This window comes from Panthera leo, chromosome C2 (genome assembly GCF_018350215.1).
Source record: "Panthera leo isolate Ple1 chromosome C2, P.leo_Ple1_pat1.1, whole genome shotgun sequence".
NCBI classification, from domain to species: domain Eukaryota; kingdom Metazoa; phylum Chordata; class Mammalia; order Carnivora; family Felidae; genus Panthera; species Panthera leo.
Window position 1 is genome coordinate 58,983,636 of NC_056687.1, and position 24,031 is coordinate 59,007,666.

A 24,031-nucleotide genomic window follows, 5' to 3' on the forward strand; every position below is an offset into this window, starting at 1 on the left:
TCCTTCAGGAACTTTCCTTCACATTCATAACCTGGCTAACTGGGGGTACAAGAGGCCTAGCTTTTGACCTGCTTCAGCTTTCAACATGCCTTCCTCGCTAAGCTTATGAATCATTTCTAAGTTTTGATTTCAAGTGAGAAATATGCAACTCCTCCTTTCACTTGAGTACTTAGCAGCCATTGGGAGGTGATTAATTGGCTTAAATTCAATATTGTTGTGTCTCAGGAAAAAGGGAGGTCTGAAGAGAGGGAGATGGAGATGGGGAAATAGCCAACACACACACACACACACACACACACGTTCCACTTACATTCACCATCTCATGCGGTGACATAGTGACACCGCAAAACAATTGCGTAGTAACATCAGAGATCGCTGATCACAGATCACCACAACAAATATAATGTAATCACAAAGCTTCAAATATTTCAAGAATTACCACAATGTGACACAGAGACGCAAAGTGAGCAGATGCTGATAGAGTTACTCGATGCACACTTGCCACAAACCTTCAATTAGTAGAAACCACAATATATGCAAAGTACAATAAAGTGACACACAATGAAACAAGATATGCTTGTATACCTAGTAAGAGCTTCAAAATACAGGAGGCAAAATTGACAAAATTAAATCAAAAACACTATAACAGAAATGAGGAAGGCCTTGATGACCTTATTAATAGGCTGGATATAGCTGAAGAAAGATTATCTAAGCTAGAGAATATATCAATAGAAACCTCCAAAACTGAAAAACAAAGAAAACAAACACTTAAAAAAAAAACAGAACAGAGTATCAAAGGACTGTGGGACAACTCCCAAAATGTGTAAAACACGTGTAATGGAAAAATCAGAAGAGGAGGATGAAAGAAAAGAACAGAGGAAATTTTTGAAACAATGACTGAGAATTTCCCCAAGTTCACTCCATACCAAACCAAAGATCTAGGAAACTTGGAGAGCACCAAGCAAGAAAAATGCCAAAGAAAAAACCCTAGACCTGGCATATCATATGAAAACTATAGAAAAATCAAAGATAAAAAGTTCTGAAAAATGCCAGAGAAATAAAACACCTTATAGAGAAACAAAGATGAGAATTATATACAACTTCTCCTAAGAAGCCATGCAAGGGAAAAAAAGAACGAAGTAAAATATTTAAAATGTTAATAGAATAACAACCCACCACCCTAGAACTATGTATCCTACAAAGTTACCCTTCACAAGTGAAGGATACATAAAAGACTTTCTCAAACAAACAAAAATTGAGGGAAATTGTTTTCAGGGGAACTGCCTTGTAAGAAATGTTAAAAGTTCTTCAGGGAGAAGGAAATATGAAAGTCAGAAAATAACAACTTTACTCAGAATTGCCAACTCTTGGAAGCAACCAAGATGCCCTTCAGTAGGTAAATGGCTGAATAAATGGGGATGCATGCAGACAACGGAATATTGTTCAGTGCTAAAAAGAATGACTTATAGAGCCATGAAAAGACAAAGAGGAAACTGAAATACCTATTGCTAAGTGAAAAAAAGCCTATGAAAAGGCTACATACCATATAATTCCAACTATAAAATATTCAGAAAAAGGCAGAAACTGTGGAGACTCTAAAAAGATGAGCAGTTTAGAGGTTTAGAAAAAGCCACAGTTTAGAGGGGAGGGAGGATAAATACAGGGAACACAGAGGACTTTTAGGGCAGTGAAACTACTCTGTATGATACTATAGTAATGGATACAGGCCATTGTACTTTTGTTCAGACTTACAGAATGCACAAGACTGAGAATGAACCCTATGTAAACTATGGCCTTGGGGAGATGATTATGTGTCAGGGTAGGTTCATCACTTGTAACAAATGTAACACTCTGGAGGGGATGTTGATAATGAAATAGAAGCTGTGCCTAGGTGGGGTTAGGAGGTGAGGTATATGGGAAATCTCTGCCCCTTCCTCTCAATTTTGCTGTAAACTTAAAACTGCACTGAAAAAAATTAAGTCTTAAAACACAAAAAGCAAAACAAAACAAAACAAAACCTTTTTATACTAAGTGGATATTTAATTTTATCAAATACATATTGCAATCTTACGGTTTTTCCCCTTCAAATATGTAATGGAGTCAATTACATAAACAGGTTTAATTACTCTTTTCAATTACATCTTTTTGTTGCCATCTGTTTCCTGCCACATCTAAATATTTCCCTAGTGCTTTCATGAGTCAAATCTGCTATTCACTGTCTTCTGAGTTCTTCCCAAATTTTTCTACCTTCTTCTACCTTTCTACCTTCTTCCCAATTTCTTTCAACTTTTTATGGCCCTTGTTTCCCATCTTTCTTTCTCTTAAGAACTGGTTCTCCTCTCCCTTTACCAGACATATATGGAAATGTGGAAGCCAGTGTTGCTCAGAATGTTTTAGAATTTCTTTGGGATGATTATAAGGAAAGACACGATGGATTCAAGGTTTTGTTTCCACCTGCCTAAGTCTGCTCTAATTTTAGCTCCTCCACTCATTCGTTCTACTGTTCATGCTTTGGGATAACATTCCATTTGTTCTGGTGTGAGGTTGAAATCAGAGACTTTGAATAGATAATCATTACTATATTCTTATGTTCTCTGATCCTTGTTTTCTGAAACAAATTTTCCCCATATACTTTTTGCCTCTATTTTAAAATTTAAAATCCCCAAGTAGAAATTTAGGGTTTCTTTCTTAGCCTGTGAGCTAAAAATATTAGAAATATCAAAGGAAAAACAATAGTCACACATCAATACACATAAGGTCCAAGATATAAGAATTCCAAGAGACAAGAAAAATATAAACCAAAATACTGGAGGAAACACTACCTTTTTCCTTGTCACACAAGTTCAGTTTCACTCCATTCCAGGGCCCCCTTATTACCCTGGACTCAGCCAGACAACTAGTCAGTGCACCATTGACATAAGAAAATCAGAAGGTTTGCTGGATAATAAACAAATTTATCACTGCTGCTAGGACAAATTATAAAACATTTTATGAATGGATCAAGGGCCTCCTTGTCACCACTGAAAATATCTTTACTTTTTTCTGAAAAATCATACTTACCAGACACTATAACATTGATGGAGATCAGTACCCTCAAAGCTGACATTCTCTCCAGAGTATGTCTTTGGAGCGGTTAGCCACGGACTAGCCACGGATGGGAAATGTCGCTGAGTTTTGTCCAGTGATAAAGAAAAAAAAAGCCAATACCTACAATTCATTGGTTCTCCCACAGTACTGAAGTGACGCAATAAATTATATAGCAATTCATTTAGAAAGTAGCATTTTGGGAAACAAATTACTCAGGGTAAAATGCACAAATCTTTAGTGGATAGCTTCATGAATTTTTACATGTGTATGCACCCAGATAGTCACCTCCAAAACCAAGGTAAGACCATTTCCACTCTTCAAGAAGTTTCCTTCCTGCTCCTTCTCTGTTGATATCCCTTCCCCAGAAAGAAACACTCCTCTGACTTCTATCACCATTTTGCTAGTTTTTGAACTCCATATAAATGAAATTCTTTACATAGTTCAGTTTTGTAACACTGTGAAGAGGTTTTTTGGTTTGATCATGCCATAATTTATTCATCCATTTTGTTGTGTACTTGGATTTTCCATTTCAGGAATAACATAAATAAAGCTTCTATGAACATTTGTGTTTTGTACATATCTTTTGGTTTACTTAGGCATTTAATATCTTGGGTATATACCAAAATATTAAAATTGATGGCCATAGGATAGACATAATGTGTGGCTTTAATAAAGACTTTCTTTTATGAGTTGAATTGTGTTCTATCAAAATTCATATGTTGAAATTCTAACCCTTAGTTCCTCAGATGTGACCTTATTTTGATCAGGGTCATTGCAGATGTAATTAGTTATGATGAGACCGCACTGGAATAGGTTGGGCTGTAGTCCAATAACTGGTGTCATATAAAAAGAGGGAAATGGGACACAGATACACACACAGGGAGAATGCCATGTAGAGATAAAGGCAGAGATCAAGGCACACCCCCCACAAGCTGATGAACTCCCAAGATTTCCAGCACACCACCAGAAGCTAGGAGAGAAGCAAGGAATAGATTATTTTTTCTTGCTTTATAGTTTCAAGATTCTTTTGATGGTAGGACACAACACAAAGACATTTTAATAAATGAGAAGCATATCTGTTTGTTACTTATCTTTCAAAAAATGAGAAAGCTGCCATGGAGGGCCACATAGGCCTTGCCCTAACACACAGGCTAAAACCAAGTTGAAATTGTAGAATGAAGTGGATATATGGCAGGTGGGATCAGGTTAGGTTTGAAGGGCTCCAAGACAGGATAACTTGAATAATTTCCCAGGCTCATGGGCATAGTTGTCTATGAGCTTGTTCCTAGTTGTCTGATACTTGGCCCTGGGGCCTGGAATGTGAAAGCCTGGATAAGAAAAGTAGTGGGGTATGGATTTAATCAGGTGCTCAAGAGGGGAACTGACCATCCTCTAGACAAAACCTCAAAAATGGACCAGGACAGGATTTTTGAAAATTAAGAACTATAATAAAATTGACTCATTGATCTTCACGTCAGTTTTCAGTTTGTTCACTTGGGGTATTTGAATACATAAGTTGCCCTAAACAGAATACAAACCATTCTATTAGGAGAGGAAAACAAGTATAGTCCTTGTAGGCCAGTACATAGCCAAGGTCACCATTATATGGCATTAGCCTTGATAACAGATTTGGAATTTTCAGGATCTCTAACAATACCCTGGTTGAGTTGTAAATTATGTTAAAATCATGAGTTGTACATGTTCATTCATTCATTCATTCATTTATAATATAATTTATTGTTAAATTGGCTTACAAAAACACCCAGTGCTCATCCCAACAAGTGCCCTCCTCAATGACCATCACCCATTTTCTCTCTCCCCCACCCCTCCCCCCATCCACCCTCAATTTATTCTCTGTATTTAAGAGTCTCTTGTGGTTTGCCTCCCTCCCTCTCAGTTTGTAACTATTTTTTCCCCTTCTCCTCCCCCATGGTCTTCTGTTAAGTTTCTTAAGATCCACATATGAGTGAAAACATATGATATCTGTCCTTCCCTGACTGACTTATTTCACTCAGCATAATACCTTCCAGTTCCATCCACGTTGCTGCAAATGGCATGATTTCATTCCTTCTCATTGCCAAGTAGTATTCCATTGTATATATAAACCACATCGTCTTTATCCATTTATCGGTTGATGATGTTTAGGCTTTTTCTATAATTTGGCTATTGTTGAAAGTGCTGCTATAAACATTGGGGTACATGTGCCCCTATGCATTAGCACTCCTGTATCCCTTAGATAAATTCCTAGTAGTACTATTGCTGGGTCGCAGGGTAGTTCTATTTTTAATTGTTTGAGGAACCTGCTCACTGTTTTCTAGAGGAACTGCACCAGTTTGCATTCCCACCAACAGTGCAAGAGTGTTCCCATTTCTTCACATCCTTGCCAGCATCTGTAATTTCTTGATTTGTTCGTTGTAGCCACTCTAACCCAGTTACTAATTTTAGCCACTCCTATTGATGTGAGGTGGTATCTCAGTGTGGTTTTGATTTGTATTTCCCTGATGAGTGACGTTGAGCATCTTTTCATGTGTCTGTTGGCCATCTGGATGTATTCTTTGGAAAAGTATGTATTCATATCTTCTGCCCATTTCTTCACTGGATTATTCATTTTTCGGGTGTTGAGTTTGGTAAGTTCTTTATAGATTTTGGATACTAACCCTTTATCTGATATGTCATTTGCAAATATCTTTTCCCATTTCATCAGTTGCTTTTTAGTTTTGTTGATTGTTTCCTTTGCAGGGTAGAAGCTTTTAATCTTGATGAGGTCCCAATTGTTCATTTTTGCTTTTAGTTCCCTTGCCTTTGTAGATGTATTGAGCAAGAAATTGCAGCAGCTGAGGTCAAAGTCGTTGTTGCCTGCCTTCTCCTCTAAGGTTTTTATGGTTTCCTGTCTCACATTTAGGTTTTTCATCCATTTTGAGTTTACTTTTGTGTATGGTGTAAGAAAGTGGTCCAGTTTCAATCTTCTGCATGTTGCTGTCCAGTTCTCCTAGCAGCTTTGCTAAAGAGACTGTCTTTTTTCCATTGGATGCTCTTTCCTGCTTTGTCAAAGATTAGTTGGCCATACATTTGTGGGTCCAATTCTGGGTTCTCTATTGTATTCGATTGGTCTTTGTGTCTGTTTTGTGCCAGTACCATACTGTCTTGATGATTACAGCTTTGTAATAGAGGCTAAAGTCTGGGATTGTGATGCCTTCTGCTTTGGTTTTCTTCTTGAATATTACTTTGGCTATTCGGGGTCTTTTGTGTGTCCATACAAATTTTAGGATTATTTGTTCAATTACATTGAATATGTAGATTGCTTTGGGTAATATTGATACTTTAACAATATTTATTCTTCCAATCCATGAGCATGGAATGTTTTTCCATTTTTTGTGTCTTCTTCAATTTCATTCATAAGCTTTCTATAATTTTCAACATACAGATCTTTACATCTTTTGTTAGGTTTATTCCTAGGTATTGTATGATACTTGGTGCAATTGTAAATGGGATCAGTTTCTTTAATTATCTTTCTATTGCTTCATTATTGTTGTATAAAAAAGCAACAGATGTGTGTACACTGATTTTGTACCCAGTTCTAGCAGTCTTTTGATGAAGTCTTTTGGGTTTTCATGTAGAGTATCATGTCGTCTGCAAAAAGTGAAAGTTTGACTTTTTCCTTGCCAATTTTGATGCCTTTTATTTCATTTTGTTTTCTGATTGCTAATGCTAGGACTTCCAACACTATGTTAAACAATAGTGGTGAGAGTGGACATCCCTATCATGTTCCTGATCTCAAGGGGAAAGCTCTCAGTTTTCCCCACTGAGGATGATATTAGCTGTGGGCTTTTCATATATGGCTTTTATGATGTTAAGGTATGTTCCTTCTATCCTGATTTTTTGAGAGTTTTTATTAAGAAAGGATGCTGTATTTTGTCAAATGTTTTTTCTGCATCTATTAAGAGGATCATATGGTTCTTCCTTTCTTTTATTAATGTGATGTATTACATTGATTTTTTTGTGAATATTGAACAAGCCCTGCAGCCCAGGAATGAATCCCACTTGATCATGGTGAATAATTCTTTTTATATGCTGTTGAATACGATTTGCTAGTATCTTGTTGAGAATTTTTGCATCCAGGTCCATCAGGGATATTGGCCTGTAATTCTCTTTTAGTGGGGTCTCTGTCTGGTTTTGGAATCAAGGTAATGCTGGCTTCATTGAATGGGTCCAGAAGTTTTCCTTCCGTTTCTATTTTTTGGAACAGCTTGAGAAGGATAGGTATTACTTCTGCTTTAAATGTCTGGTAGATTTCCCTAAGGAAGCCATCTGTCCCAGGACTCTTATTTGTTGGGAGATTTTTGATAACTGATTCAATTTCTTCACTAGTTATGGCTCTGTTCAAATTTTCCATTTCTTCCCATTTGAGTTTTGGTAGTGTGTGGGTGTCTAGGAATTTTTTCATTTCTTCCAGGTTATCCAGTTTGTTGGCATATATTTTTTCATAGTATTCTCTGATAATTGCTTGTATTTCTGAGGGATTGGTTGTGATAAATACATTTTCATTCGTGATTTTATCTATTTGGGTCCTCTTTCTTCTCTTTGTGAGAAGTCTGGCTAGAGGTTTATCAATTTTTTTTTCAAAAAACCAACTTTTCTTTTCATTTATCTGTTCTACTGTTTTTTTTAATCCTATATTGTTTATTTCTGCTCTAATCTTTATTATTTCTCTTCTTCTGCTGGCTTTGGGGTTTCTTTGTTGTTCTGCTTCTAATTCCTTTAGGAACTAGTTCCTTTAGGTGTGCTGTTAGGTTTTGGATTTGGGATTTTCTCGTTTCTTGAGATAGACCTGGATTGCAATTTTCCTCTTAGGACTGCCTTCATTGCATCCCAAAGGTTTTGGATTGTTTTGTTTCATTTTCATTTGTTTCCATATATTTTTTAATTTCTTCTTTAATTGCCTGGTTGACACATTAGTTCTTTAGTAAGATGTTCTTTAACCATGCATTTGGAGGTTTTCCAAACTTTTTCCTGTGGTTGAATTCAAGTTTTATAGCATTGTAATCTGAAAGTGTGAATGGTATGATCTCAATTCTTTCATATTTATTGAGGGCTGTTTTGTGACCCAGTATGTAATCTATCGTGGAGAATGTTCCATGTGCACTTGAAAAGAATGTATATTCTGCTGCTTTAGAATGAAAAGTTCTAAATATATCTGTCAAGTCCATCTGGTCCAGTGTATCATTCAGGGCCATTGTTTCTTTATTGATTTGTTGTCTAGATGATCTATCCATTGTTGTAAGAGGAGTATTAAAGTCCCCTGCAATTACCACATTCTTACCAATAAGATTCCTTATGTTTGTGATTGTTTTATATATTTTGGTGCTTCTGAATTTGGTGCGTAGACATGAACATTTATAATTGTTAGATCTTCTTGATGGATAGACTCCATAATTATGATATAATGTCCTTCTTCATCTCTTGCTACAGACTTTAGTTTAAAATCTAGTTTGTCTGATATAAGCATGGCTACTCCAGCTTTCTTTTGACTTCCAGTAGCATGATAGATAGTTCTCCATCCCCTCACTTTCAATCTGAAGGTGTCCTCAGGTCTAAAATGAGTCTCTTGTAGACAGCAAATAGATTGGTCTTACTTTTTTTTTATCCATTGTGATATCCTACGTCTTTTGATTGGAGCATTTAGTCCATTTACATTCAGTGTTAGTATTGAAAGATATGGTTTTAGAGTCATTATGTTATCTGTAGGTGTCATGCTTGTAGTGATGTCTCTGGTATTTTGTGGTTCTTGCAACATTTCACTCACAGAGTCCCCCTTAGGATCTCTTATAGGGCTGGTTTAGTGGTGGTGAATTCCTTCAGTTTTTGTTTGGGAAAACCTTTATCTCTCCTTCTATTCTGAATGACAAGTTTGCTGGATAAAGGATTCTCGGCTGCATATTTTTTCTGTTCATCACATTGAAATTTCATGCCACTCCTTTCTGGCCTGCCAAGTTTCAGTAGATAGGTCTGCTACTACCCTTATGTGTCTACCCTTGTAGGTTAAGTCCCATTTATACCTAGATGCTTTCAGAATTCTCTCTTTATCTTTGTATTTTGCCAGTTTTGCTGTGGTATGTCATGTAGAAGATGGATTCAAGTTATCTCTGAAGGGAGTTCTCTGTGCCTCCTGGATCTCAATATCTGTTTCCTTCCCCAGATCAGGGAAGCTCTCAGCTCTGATTTGTTCAAGTACAGCTTTGGCCCCTTTCTCTGTCTCTTCTTCTTCTGGAACTCCTATGATATGGATATTATTCCACTCCATTGAATCACCTAGGTCTCTAATTCTCCCTTCATGACCCAGAATTTTTTATATCTCTCTTTTTCTCAGCTTCCTCTTTTTCCATAATTTTGTCTTCTATTTCACCTATTCCTCCTTCTGCCTCTTCAATTCTTGCTGTCACTGCCTGCAGTTTATTTTGCACCTCATTTACAACATTTTTAATTCATCATGACTATTTTTTAGTTCCTTGATCTCTGCAACAATAGATTCTCTGCTGTCTCCTTTGCTTTTTTCAAGCCCAGCAATTAATCTTATGACTATTATTCTAAATTCTTGTTCAGTTATATTGTTTATATCTGTTATGAGCAATTATTTAGCTGTCATTTCTTCCTGGAATTTCTTTTGAGGAGAATTCTTCCATTTCATCATTTTGCTAGTTTTCTGTCCCTTATAATTTTAATAGCTCATTATGTGCCCTGCTCCTGAGAGCACTACTATATTGAAAAGGGGTCATATACTGTCTAGGGCCTGGCCCTTCAGGAGGTGTTTTTTGGAGAGTGTTCCTTGCTCTCTGTTGTTGTGACTTTGGTTACTTTATCTCCCTACTCATAGTGATGTTTTGGACCCTCCACCAGGTGTGCTTTGATATGTTCCTTGAAGTAGTCCTGGAAAGGAAAACAAACATACAAACAAAAAACAAACAGAAAACAAAAACACAAAAGCAAACAAACTCTCAGACAATAAGAATTGTCTGAGAATTAAACCAGACAATGCAACAGCCTTGGTCTGGAGGAGAGCTGTCTGGTTCATCAGTGTCAATCCCGCTCCCATAGATACACAGTTGCAAGGTGCAGAGGGGCGTGGTTTGGTATAGGCATGTCCCACCTCCACTGTGGGCCCTTGATCCGTTCCCTGAAGCCACCCCACCTATGGCTCATCAGGTTGTCCCAGTGGGTCCCTGGAAGCCACTCTGACTCTTTTCCTTCAGGAGTCTTGGGGTTCAAAGTCCTTTGGCCTCAAGATGGCTTTGTTTGAGAGAGGAGGGAACTTCAGATCTCCCTACTTCTCCACCATGTTGGCCCCTCCCTCCACCACCACCCCCACCCCACTTCTGAGGAACTGTGGCTTTGACCTGCTCAGATTCTCTGGAGGAGCGTCTCACTGAGCAATGGCCAGTATGGCCCATCCCCAGGAACGTTCATGAGACTGTGCTGCTGCTTGTGTCCAGAGACTGCGGCTGGGTGCCAGCCTACCCCAGAAAAAGTTCACACAATCTTGTAAAAGTAGTGTTTCAGGGTTTATGGAAAATCACAACACACACCCAGCACCAGGCTTCACCCTTAACATCCTTGTTCCAACACCAGAGAATGTGGTTGTTCTCTGGGGTCCATTGGAACCTTTGCCCGTGGGGTGGCCACACAGCCTCTACTAAATGTCCTCCCTGCAGTGGAACCACCATTCCCTGTGTGGCCATGGACCCCTTGGACCTCACTCTCTGCTCCTGGGAATTCATCCTTCCCACCAGAATACCGCCAGGTATCAAGCTGCAGAGCCTCAGACTCTGTGCTCCCCCTGTTTATGAGTCTTGATGGAATTTAAAACCTCTTTTTTCTCCTTTCTCCCTTTTTTTGTTCAGTCCCTGTGGCTGCTTCTACTTTCTCTCCAGCTGATTATTGGGGCAGGGGTGTTTTTCCCATACTCTCCCCCTGTCTCTGTCCTGTCTCCTCAAGCAAAAACAGCTCCCTGCCCTCTGTGGCTTCTCTCTCCCCCACTTCACCTCTCTGCACTGTGTATCTGCCGAGTTCTGTGGTTCAGGTTGTGCAGGTTGTTGTATTAATCCTCAGAGCAGTGTTCTAGGTGTGCAAGATGGTTTAGTGTTGCTCTGGCTGCATTTCAGCAACGAGAGATGCAAAAAAAACTTCCATGCTGTTCCGCCATCTTGGCCCTTGCTCCCTGAGTTATACATTTTATGATGATAATATTTTGGTGAGTTACTTCGTTCAAGGTGACAAGTCCAGCAGATGCATTGCTGGAGGATATGAACTATATATAGTTCTGTAAGGAGCATATAATGATTAGTGACATTTGTACCCAAGAGGAAGGGCAAGTTGTGGTGGCCACTGTCAGAGATGCAAGGTGGGAGGCTGTGATGACAAACTAGAGGTGGGAAGCAGGAGAAGGCACCAGGGAGTGGCTGCCTCTCCCCCCACCAATGGGGGGGGAGGGGGTGCAGGGGTGGTGGGAATGGACCCGTATAAGGCAGTTGTTTCCTGGGGAAAGAAACAACATCCATGAACTTTTTAGAATGACACAGATGGTAGTAACCTCTCCCAGATTTTCCTTAGACAGGAATCTCCCATCCTTAGATGGGAGTGTAAGGATGAACATTTTGCCAGAGAACAGATTGTATATTAGGATTATGAACTAAACAAATGGGGAGGGGCAGGTTTTTGTGTCAGAAACTTGTGGGCTATTTATGGCCATCAGTCCAAAGATTCCAGGAGGTATGAAAACAGGCAGCTAAAGACCTTACAGTGATTGAGTCTCTGAGAGTACTCTTGGGAGGGCCTTTTGATTTTAATTCAGATGTATGGTAGAACCTTTTGTTGGGGCTGGATGTCACTTAACATGACCTCATTTATAGGTAGCAGCTTCAGGGAGATTAAGTGAAATTAGTAAATGAGGAATATCTTGCCTCCAGAACCCAAAAGGTATTAAAAGACGTTGGATTTATATGTCCTTACTGATTATGTTAAACAAAACTCCTTGGATGAGAATGTTATTAATGTAATGTCGTACTTGTGTTCATGAAGAAAGGTGGATACAGTTAAAATCCTGCCTGAATAAGTACCTAGTAGTGCAATTGCTGGGTCGTAGAATAGCTCTATTTTTAATTTTTTGAGGAAACTCCACCCTGTTTTCCAGACTGGCTGTACTAAGTCAGTCAGAGAAAGACAAATATCATATGATTTCACTCATATGTGGACTTAAGAAACAAAACAAATGAACATAGGGGAAGAGAAGGAAAAAGGAGAGGGAGGTAAACTGTAAGAGACTCTTAAATACAGAAAAAAACAAACTGAGGGTAATCAGAGGGGTGGGAGATGGGGGCTAAGTGGATGATGGGCATTAAGGGCACTTGTTGAGATGAGCATTGGGTGTTATATGTAAGTGATGAATCACTCAGTTCTACTCCTGAAACCGATACTACACCATATGTTGACTAACTTGAATTTAAGTAAATAAATTATTTAAAGAGTCCTGCCTGCAAAATCTGTGTGTAATGGCAGAGGTGCTGAGGTACTCCATGGGCAGTCCCGTAAAGATATATTGTGTTCCTTTGGAGCTGACGACAAACTGAGAAGCTGTTGAAATAAACACTGAATAAAACATATTAGATGATGTTACTATTTTTAATAATGTTCGATATTGAGCTGTAAGGGGGGAAGCAATGTCATTAAGATTGGAATAATCTAGCATGAGGCACCATTCATTCTTTGTGGATTTAAGACCAGGCCAAACTGAGCTGTCAATCGGGGAGTCAGTGGGAATAATGACCTTTTTATTGATTAGGTCCTATAGAATGTTTCAATCATTAAGGGACCTGTTTTAACTTACACTGAGCCATATTAACTATTTTACCTGAAGCTCAGGGTTCTGATTTTATCAATTTTATGAAATAATGTGTATATTTATGTATTTATTTATTTAATTTTAGTTGATTACTTATTGTGTCAGACAGAGTGTGTATGCCTACTATTTTAGTCTTTTCAGGCTACTACAACAAAACACTGCAGACGAGGTGACTTATAAACAGTAGAAATTTATTTCTCACAGTTCTTGGGGCTGGGAGGTTCAAGCACAAGGCACCAGCAAATCTGGTATCTGCTGAGAAGCTGATTTCTAGTTCATAGACCAATTTTTCACTGTGTCCTCACATGGTAGAAAGGATGAGCTAGCTCTCTGTGGTCTCTCTGGGCACTCATCCCACTCATGAAGGCTATGTCCTTATGACTTAATTAGCTCCCAAAGTCCCTGCCTCCAAATGCCATCACATCAGAAAAATAGGTTTCAATACAAAAATCGGGGTGAGGGAGACACAAATATGCAGTCTATAGCAGACTGAAAACACATCTTATGGCTGCACCCTGGAAAGTGTGGCCCGTGTTTCCTATTGGTCCCATTGCCCTTAGGTGACAGTATCCAGGAAGTGGAGTCTAGCCATTTAGGACTGTTGTTTGCTTTTTCTTAATCTTCCAACACCAAGAAAATCTGGCTAAGGAGACACATGGAAACCATCAGCAGACACAGCAGCAAGCTGCAAGTTAAAGCACAAGCTTACCAACAAGCAACACTTCCTTCCCAAGCTGTTCTCCTGGTGGTTTGGAATAAATTAGTAAGGCAAGAGCAGACCCCCAAGAAGCTATGCAAGAGTAAGCAGTTGTGTCCATGCAATCTTGCCCACAGTGCCAATGTTTTATAAGATCAAAGATTTTTTTTGATGATGGGACACAACACAATGACACTCAGATAGATGAAAGGCAAACTGTCTATGATAATTCCAAATGAAAGACACCTGCCATGCTTGGCCATGCAGGGATGAACCAGGTTCAGGGTGACAGTGAGAACTGTAGGGAGAAGCTTACGTAGAGCAGAGTTTACTAGGTTTCCTGATTTCCCATGCATTGGCTAATTTGAATGATTTCATGGGATCCAGGGCACAAGTGCTATCTCTAGTTATCTGGTGTTGGGTCCTGGGGCAATCAGGGTAGGTACATGTTGACCCAGAGTAGGAGCCACCATAAGGAAGTGGTTGAGACGTGGACTTAAGTGTTCAACAAGGAGAACTAACTGCCTCTAGCCAGGGCCTCAAAAATGAACAAAAACAGCACTGGGGAAACTATCTCAAATAGCGCTCAAAAAAAAACCCACCCTGCTGACACCGTGATCTTGGAATTCTAGCCTTCAGAGCTGTGACACGATCATTTCTGATGTTTCAGCCACTTTGTTTGTGGTAACTGATTGAGGCAGCCCTAGAAAACTAATACTCTTCCCAACTAATAGTGCCATTTTTCATTCCTACCATTGCAGATGGCCAGTTGCACATGTCCTCAGCACATCTCCCAAGACAGCTTGTCACATCTTACTTCTCAACTGAGATTGGCCACATTTCAAGTAGTCACCAGCCCTTGTGGCTGACAAATAAGATATTGAATGTGATATTCTAGAGCATGATTTGTTTTTATGGTCCTTATGATGCTCAAAACTTTTCTGGATAACATTATTTCTTAAAAGAACAAATATATTTAATCCTTTCACAGAATGTGAGAATATTGTCAAAAATTATTCTGAACTATTCTTCAACATACAATTTTAAATGATAGAGATACAGTTTATAATACAGCCATAAAAATGGACATAAACTGAATTCTTCTGGAATTGTTTACTCAAATTTTGCAGTAGAATTTAAATGCATGATTTGGGTCACAACATAGGAACAAGAAGAAGAAGAAGAGGAAGAAGAAGAGGAAAAAGAAAGGGAAGAAGGGGAAGAGGAAAAGAAGGGGGAGGGGAGGAGGAGGAAGAGGAGAAGAAGGAGAAGGGGAAGAAGGGGAAGAGGAAGGAGAACAAGAACAAGAACAAGAACAAAAACAAAAACAAAAAAGGAAAAAAGAAAATTCCATTCTCTGTAAGTTTCCTTAAAGTTTCTTGTTTTTTTTTTTTCTCTTCTATGTTACAGGTAACTAAAGTGCATTTATCAATCACAGAAAAAGCACTTAACAAAATTCAACAACCAGTTGTATAAGTCCACTCTGGATGCTGTGGCGAAATACCACAAACTTAGTGACTTCAGAGAAATTTATTATCTCACAGCTCTGGAAGATAGATGTCTAAGATCAAGGTACCAGCAAGGTTCTGGTAAGTTTTCTCTTTCTAAGAGACAGCTGCTTTCTTGTATTGTTTTCAGATGGCTTTCTTCTGCCTAGGTGCTTGCGTGAGAGACACTCTGGTGTCTCTTCTTTCTTGACGACTAATAGTTACATTAGATTAGGGCCCTACCCGGATGACCTCATTAAAGGCCCTACATCCTAACACACTCACATTGGGCATTAGGGCTTCAACATATCTATTACCATAACACAAATTGATGATAAAACCTCTCATAAAAAAAAAAGGAATAAAGGAAACTTCCCCATTTTGATGAAGAGCATCTATAAAAACCTACAGCTCACATATTAATTAATTGTGGAAAATTGAATGTTTTCCACCTAAAAGAGAGAATGAGGCAAGGATGCCTGCTCTTACAACTCTTATTCAATATAATTTTGAAAGTTCTAGCCAGTGTAATAAGGCAGTAAAACTAAATACAGGGCATACAGATGAGGAAAGAGAAAGAAATCTGTTCCTATTTGAAGATGATGTGATGGAACTGTTTTGTATGTTTTTTTTTTTTTAATTTTTTTAACGTTTATTTATTTTTGAGACACGGAGAGACAGAGCATGAACAGGGGAGGGTCAGAGAGAGGGAGACACAGAATCTGAAGCAGGCTCCAGGCTCTGAGCTGTCAGCACAGAGCCCGACACGGGGCTAGAACTCACGGACCACAAGATCATGACCTGAGCCGAAGTCGGCGGCTTAACGACTGAGCCACCCAGGCGCCCCTAGAACTGTTTTGTATCTTGATCAATGTCAATATCCTAGTTGTTTTTGTACTATAGTTTGCAAAATGCTACTACTGGAGGAAACTGGGTTAAAGGCACATAGGATTCCTCTAGATTATTTCTTACAACTGCTTGTGAATCTGCAATCATCTCAAAATAAAAATTGAATTTAAAAAATAAAAATTAAAAGAATATTCCATTCTCTCTTTCATAATTATGCCTAAATAATTTCCCCTTGGGTGTTACAAGTAACTAAAATACACTTTTTTTATTATGGCAATTATGCATAACTCAAATTTTACCATTTTATCCATTTGAAAGTGTACAATTCAGTGCTATTTAGTAATTCCCAATTTAAAGAAATCATCACCATTACAAAGTTCCAGAGGGTTTTCATCATCCTAAAAAGAAACTCTGCTGTCATAAATATTCACCCCACACACCCTGGCAATCATTAATCTGCTTTCTGTCTCAATGGATTTGCCTATTCTAGATATTTCGGATAAATGGCATCATACGATATTTGGTATTTTATGTCTGGCTTCTTTCATGTAGCATAGTATTTTAAAGGTTTATCCATGTTTTGGCATGTATCAGTACTTCTTTTCTTTCCATAACTTAATAACATTCCCTTGTATGGATATACTACCTTTGTGTATACATCCAACAACTGATGAGATTTGGATCGATTCCTACTTTGACTCTTGTGAATGGTGCTCCTATGAACATTAGCATACAAGTTTTTGTTTGAACACCTGTTTTCAACTCTCTTGGCTATGTACCTACAAGTGGAATTGCTAAACCATGTGTAATTCTATGTTTCAGTTATTACACACTCACCAAATTGTTGTTCATCATAGTAACACCATGGAACTTTTCTACTAACAATACATGAGAATTCCAATTCCTCCAATCCTGGCCTACACTTGTTATTTTCAGAATGATTAGCCATCCTATTTGGTGTGAAGTGATCTCACTGTAGTTTTCATTTGCCTTTCCCTAGTAATGAATAACACTGACGATGTTATCATGTGTTATTAGCCAACTATCACTGACTATTTGTAAATGTTCCTTGGAAAAAAGCCTATTAAAGGTCTTCACCCAGTGTTTAATTAGGTTGTTTGATTTGAGCAGTAAAAAATTTTTTATATATTCTGGAATACTTAAATCTTATCAGATTTATTATTTGCAATTATTTTTTCACATTCTATGGGCTGTTTTTCATTCTTGATATGTATTCTGATACACAAAACTTTGTAGACAAGAACTGTTAATTTCGATAAACTGTAATTTCTCTATGTTTTCTTCGGATCCTTGGACTTTTGATGCCATATCTAAAAATCATTGCCAAATCTAAAGATAGAGTTAATACCTTACACTTCTTAGATTTTGATCATTTTAGCAATCATATTTAAGACTTTGATACAATTGGGGTTAGTTTTTTAATATGGTGTCAGATAAAGATCAAATTTCATTCTTTGCAGGTGATGGTCCAAAGCATAAACTTTGGAGTGAAATCTCAAAAGAATAGAAATGTAGTGTATAATTTCCAGTACAATAAAAATGGAACTTTTAAAGCTCTGTAACATCTAAAAATATGGGGGGGGGGTGGAATATAAGCACAGAAAAATCAGGATAAATATAAATACAGTATTATAAACATACAAATAAATAAAGAAGAAATAAATAAGAAGAAATAAATAAATAATTATAAATATAAATAAAGACCACATAAGAGGAAAATGACGATGGTATTAAAAAAGGAAAGTCAAGAATTAGAGATGGTTTCATGAGGAAGGAAGGACCAATTCAGTTTCTCTAAAGATTATAGTCTAAATGAGGCAAACATTCTGTGTTTTGTAAGGTACAGTTCTTAAAATGAAAATATGGTTTAGGGTATGTATAAAGAGTACATGGTCGATAATTAACAAAATAAGTACACCTGAATATTAGCATTATAAAATTAGAATTTTTACTTTCTAATTAAAATACTAATATGAGGCAAATTAAAAATTATATAGCTATATTTTGACTTTACGGCTTAAATTTTTGCAAATATTCTTTTTAATGTTACCTTACCTCCTCAACAACTAAAGTTGCTTCTTTTTTTTAACTAGCATTTTCTGCAAAATATAAAAATAAGCTGGAGTGAATGAAGGAAACATCAGTATTTAGTTAAAAATGGGAAAACAAAATAGTATACTATTGACAAGTGTGGTTCATTTTTTATAGAATCCATAGTAAATCAGAACTGAACTACCAGAAATAAGAATGATGCTTGTGGTTAATACACATAGACAAGATAATTCCAGATTTTGGAAAAGGAAGTGGAATTATGAAACAGAAGCCTAATATATGTTACACATGTAACACAAAATAAATTATTGTACTTCTTTCCGGGTATAGAAATTTAGCATACACAATCTCTCCCAAGATCCTGTCCTAAGTGGCATAATTCACTGTGCTTGCATGCCTAAGTAATCAAGCAAGTCCCTCTTGTCATTTGGAGTAGTCTAAATCTAACACATTTAGGATGTGCTTCTTGATTATGGGAAGTTGATGTTAGCATATTAATTTCATCTTTCAGTTCCCCTTTTCTGACTCCTTCTGGCCCAATAAAGGTGAGGGAGAAAAAAACAGCCAACACCTGCAAATTTTCAAAAGGCAAATGGACCCCACAATGACCAAGATAATAAAAACAGAGAAGGTGATATACACAATATTTAAGTTTAGTGGTGACTGGTCTGTAAATATAGACACAAAAAACATATGGCTTAACTATAGTCCATCTGGACAGTGGAATATTATTTAGCACTAATAAGAAATGAGCTGCCAAGCCATGAAAAGACACAGAAGAAATTAAATGGATATTACTAAGTGAAAGAAGCCAGTTTAAAAATGCTACATTATTTTTTCTTAGTGTTTATTTTTGTGAGAGAGATTGAAGAGAGACAGAACTTGAGCAGGGGAGAGGCAGAGAGAGACAGAGATATAGTATCTGAAGGAGGCTCCAGGCTCCGAGTTGTCAGTACAGAGCCCGACATGGGGCTCAAACTCATGAGTCGTGAGATCATGACCTGAGCCAAATTCAGACACTTAACTAACTGAGCCACCCAGGCGCTCCAAGAATGCCAAGTTCTATCTGATTCCAAGTACATGACATTCTACAAAAGGTAAAACTATGGGGACAGTGAAAAGATCAGGGGTTGTTAGAGGTTAGGGTGGAGGGAGGGAGCAGTAGGTGAAGCCTGGAGGACTTTCAGGACAATGAAACTACTCTGTGTGAAACTACAATGGGGGATCCCTGCCATCTGCACAGTTACCAAAACTCACAGAATGTACACCTAGAGTGACCCTTAATTAAACTATGTGCTTCGAGTGATAATGTTGTATTACCATTGGCTCATTGACTATCCCAGGTGTACCTGGGTGGCATAAGTGATGGAGGCAGGGGAGGAGGGGGTGCCTGTAGTAGGGCAGGGGTTGTTGGGAACTCTGGAATTTCTACTCATTTTTCTGTAAACCTAAACTGCTCTAAAAACTAAAGTTTATTGAAAATAAGTATAGATATATACATAAAAGTATAAAATCATGTATCTCTGTGTGTGTGTGTGTGTGTGTGTGTGTATACATATATGTGTGTGTGTGTGTGTGTGTGTGTGTGTGTGGTTTAAGGATATCTCATAGCTCATGAAATTCACTTCTGTGACTTTATTTTAAACATTTCTTGGGGCACCTGGGTGGCTCAGTCGGTTAAGCGTCTGACTTCAGCTCAGGTCATGATCTCACAGTTAGTGAGTTCGAGCCCCGCATCGGGCTCTGTGGTGACAGCTCAGAGCCTGGGAGCTGCTTTGGATTCTGTCTCTCTCTCTCTCTCTTCCCCTTCCCTGCTTGCACTCTGTCTTTCTCTCTCTCTCAAAAATAAATATGAAAAAATTAAAAAATATATATATATATTTTATCCTTCTCCTAAAACCATAAGAATTAATTTAAAAGTACACTACTCAAGCCAGCTTACTGCTTGTATAGAAGTGTACACTTAAATTATTAAATCATGTTTATTATAATTATTAAAAAGTAAACATCATTTAAAATATGGCTTCTTAAACCAAATTCTGCATTATTCTTCTTGACATAACTCATAATGGTGGAGAAGGACATAAAAGAGAGGCTGGGGAGATTATCCTTGAGTGAAATTCTCCATACACTCCTTTTTCATTCTTCCATAGCTTCTCTGATATAATGAAAACTTCATACAAAAGCTGAAATTACTAACAGAATTCTGCTCTATGGACAGATTCCTGTTGCCAGTCAGATGATACACAAAGCAGGACACCTTAAATACCCGGTGGTCCTCCCAGCGGCACAAACTCTGGACGGTCACTGTGTCATTGCCCAGTGGCTCTTCCACAGTGTGACAATCTCCCCCTGGGGTCCAGGAGATCTGCGCCGCTGGCTTCCCTGCAGCTGCCCTACACACGATAGTTCCATTCTCAAGTTGAAACAGGGTCACGTCGGGGGGCACTGCAGAGATGCAGGGGAAAATGCTTCAGTCTTAACACACGGATATGGAATAGAGAGAGACATCTGTTTCAGTCCAAATCTGGTTATCTGACATCCCACAATATACGATGCTCCTTACCTAACACTTTCAGGTGATATCCATGATAGAAATGCCCATGAGTTGTGACCACTTCACACCTGTAATATCCATCATGAGTGATGGCCACTGGATTGATCTGAAGGGCGGGATTCCGATCAGGTCTGGAGTCCCAGGATATTGTCTCGTCACTACAGTTTATGGCCCTGGTCTCATTTGTATCTCTCCTGTAGGCTCTGGTGCAGGAAGGCTTGTCTCTGAGGATTATTTCCCATGTGGTTACCAGCACAGTTGTCAAGCTGATGAGAGGGCAAGAGAGGATACCTTTGTATCCACAGGTACAGACAGGGAAGGGTGAGCTGAACACCTGCACAAAGAGAATAATGAAAGTACTTCATGTGTTTATTTTTCATAACATACTACGTAAAATTTTACTATAACAGGACTTTACTGGTGATCTTATTCCAGAAAACATATAAGGCTTACATAAAAAATTAAACTTGCACAAAATGCATATAACATGTTAAAACTAATCCAAAGATGAACCCATTTTTCTCCTTTATACTTTGGTCTTAGATAAACTATACCTATTATCATTGTGAGAAATATTTAAGCATTTATGCATTGATTCGCAGGTTTTGATATGTAAGAAACAAGAAAACACAATATAAATAAATGGACAAAATCATCTAAATCTAATGTTTTGGTCAGAGAGACTATTAGATTTATCTAAAAACTCATGCTTCTTAGTATAGAAAGTAGAAAGAAAAATTGGCGAGTTGATTTTCTCCTCCTAAGTATTACGGAGAAAGAATAAGTCAGAATATCAGAACTAATAAGAAAGAATATCAGAACTAAATGCCTATCCTTACGGGTGGCACTTCAGACAAAAATAAATATAAAAAGCATAAAATGGCGTTCATGTTGACCAGACTGAACATTTTTTTAATGCTTATTTATTTTCAGAGAGATAATGAGTGGGGGAGGGGCAGAGAGAGAGGGAGACAGAGAATTCCAAGCAGGCTCCCTGCTGACAGCTCAGAGCCCAACACAGGGCTCCATCCCACAAACCATGAATGAGATCATGACCTGAGCCAAAACCAAGAGTCGGATGCTTAAATGGCTGAGCCACCCGGGCACCCCACCACTACCCAGGGTGGGTATTTTTAAAGCTTTTTTTTTTTTTTGGAGAATCACAATCAGTAAAATCAACAGATCTTTCTTCCTTCCTTCCTATTGAGTCACACGTACACTGCCAAACAGTTCAACTGTGAACTCTGCTCACAGATTGCGTCTCTATATTCGAATTACAAGAATTACATAAATTCACTCCCTTTGTCCAACTTTAAAGTCAAAATTAAGCCCTGCGACATACAACATAATGGGTGTCTGACCGGGAGGGGTTTGCTGAGACAGGATTAAGGAAGTCAGGGTCCATGCACCTGTAACCCAGCTGACTGGCAAGGAGCTCATCACTTTACATTGAGCAGAACTAGCGTGATGGGGCAAAATTGTTTTGTGCATGGAGCTTGTGGGTGCTAAACTCTCATTTGAGATCCCTCCTCTCCTTTTTTGGTGTATCCTGCCTCTTCTGTGATGATGGACTCATGCCCTCGCATTTCACAGACCAATCAAGATCCCATAACTACAGGAAGCAAGGAGGATACTTCCTTACTTACTCCTTTTTGAGAGAGAGGCTGAGGGAGAGGGAGTGAGGGAAACTTTCATAGGCTCCGAGACCAGCATGGAACCCGGATGGGGCTTGATCTTACGACCATAAGATCATGACCTGAGCCTAAATCAAGAGTCAGACGCTTAACTGACTGAGCCATCCATGTGCCCCATTGGGGGGTGGCAGGCAGATTTTATAGCAGATCTGAGAGGGGAGTGAAATCCATGAAGCATGTGCACAGTGAAAATGAGCCTTGGCCAAGGTTGGAGGCAAGCAAGAAGTTAGCTGATTAGGAACAGCTAGAGGGGGGATGTGGGGGAACATCCCTGTGCCTCAAAACAAGATGCTGAAGATGAAACCACAAAGGGAAGAGGCTGGTGAATGTTCTTTTGTGTTCTCAGGGGTTTGCACTTCTGCTTCTGAACAGTCTAAGGTTTTAATATTTTGCCTGCTATTGAGCCTTAAGGCCTGATTCTATTCTTTTAAAAGAAATTACTAGCTAATCAAATTATCAGATGCATTTTAATAGGGGTGCCATCTCCAGAGAAGTGGCTCCCAGGGTGAGGATCCCAAGCACCATGGACAATCCCTGTTCTTTCACCTTCCTCTGCTCTAGGACCCTCCAGCAATCCCCCTTCACCTGTGATGGGACTTCTGTGATTCCTGTCAGTCACCCTTTCTTTATCCTTCTCTTTCTCTATTCACACCTGTTGCGATAATTCACCAGTGACCAGTCACTCCCCCACACTCAGTGGGGTTGGCACCTGTCTAACAAATATAATCTCCTCACAGCCCTGTGATCAACTACCGTGATTTCACTTCCTGGTCACAGAGGGATAGCAGGTGGATTCTCCTATTGGCTCCAGAACCAGCAGTCACCTTCCAGCTTCTCTGCATCCTGTGTCTATGACTCTCCTCCAGTCTCCTCCAGCCCTTCTGCACACAGACCAATCCCTATGAGATTTGGGGCTTTTCCTTTCTGTCCTCACTGCCAGATCTTAGATTACGACCCCATCACCACACACGTGGATTCCTGCAGAAGTCTCCTGACGTCTGTGTCTGTCTCAAATCTCTCCCCTCTTCGGTTCACACCTGACCTTGCAGCAGGTCCAGGATTCTGGGACACGGGTGTGATCCCCTCCATCTAACACCCCTCAGAGACCTCTCCCCGCCCGAAGACAGCACTTACATGTCTTGTGTTGCCTTTGAAAGCCCTCTCTTGCAGATGGACTCACTTTGCCATCTTATCACCCCTCAGTCGCCCCCACACTTCACAAAGAAAACACCAAGCACTGCTGCATATCTGGGTCTTTCCTCACATCATTCCTGCAGACTGGGGTGGCCTACAGACCACTCTGTCCACAAAAACTCTCCTCTTCCCCTAAGAGCCATTTCACACGCTGCCCCTGCCATGAAACCTTCTCAGAGCCTTGCTGCTTCGCCTTCTCCTCTACACTCCCAGCACACTTGATGTGAGTGCTCATCTCCTCCGTCAAATGCCATCTGTGCTGACATCTCGGCTCCCCTGCGAAATGAGCCCCTTAGGGTGCTGTGGGGCTCTAGCTACTCTTGTTTGTCCCCGTGTTCCCCACATGGCCTAGCACAGTGCCTGACAGGGAGAGCTCCATAATCCTCGGACGGAATGTGCACTGCCCGGGGGGGAGGAGGCCTGGGGTCATTCAGGGTCCCTCACACCTCAGCACTCAGATCATCATACTCTTCAACTGGGCTCAGGCCGGCCCCCTGACCA

At 39.2% G+C, this 24,031-nt stretch overlaps 1 protein-coding gene across 1 annotated transcript; it reads right to left on the reverse strand.

Annotated features, from left to right (window-relative positions):
* Positions 1-20,189: 20,189 nt before the first annotated feature.
* Positions 20,190-23,765, reverse strand: LOC122229274 (cell surface glycoprotein CD200 receptor 1-like). The gene is made up of 3 exons (XM_042954350.1): positions 23,700-23,765; positions 20,652-20,976; positions 20,190-20,533 (listed from the first exon to the last, which is right to left on the reverse strand). The coding sequence occupies exons 1-3, from the start codon at positions 23,763-23,765 to the stop codon at positions 20,190-20,192; spliced, it is 735 nt and encodes a 244-aa protein (XP_042810284.1).
* Positions 23,766-24,031: the final 266 nt, after the last annotated feature.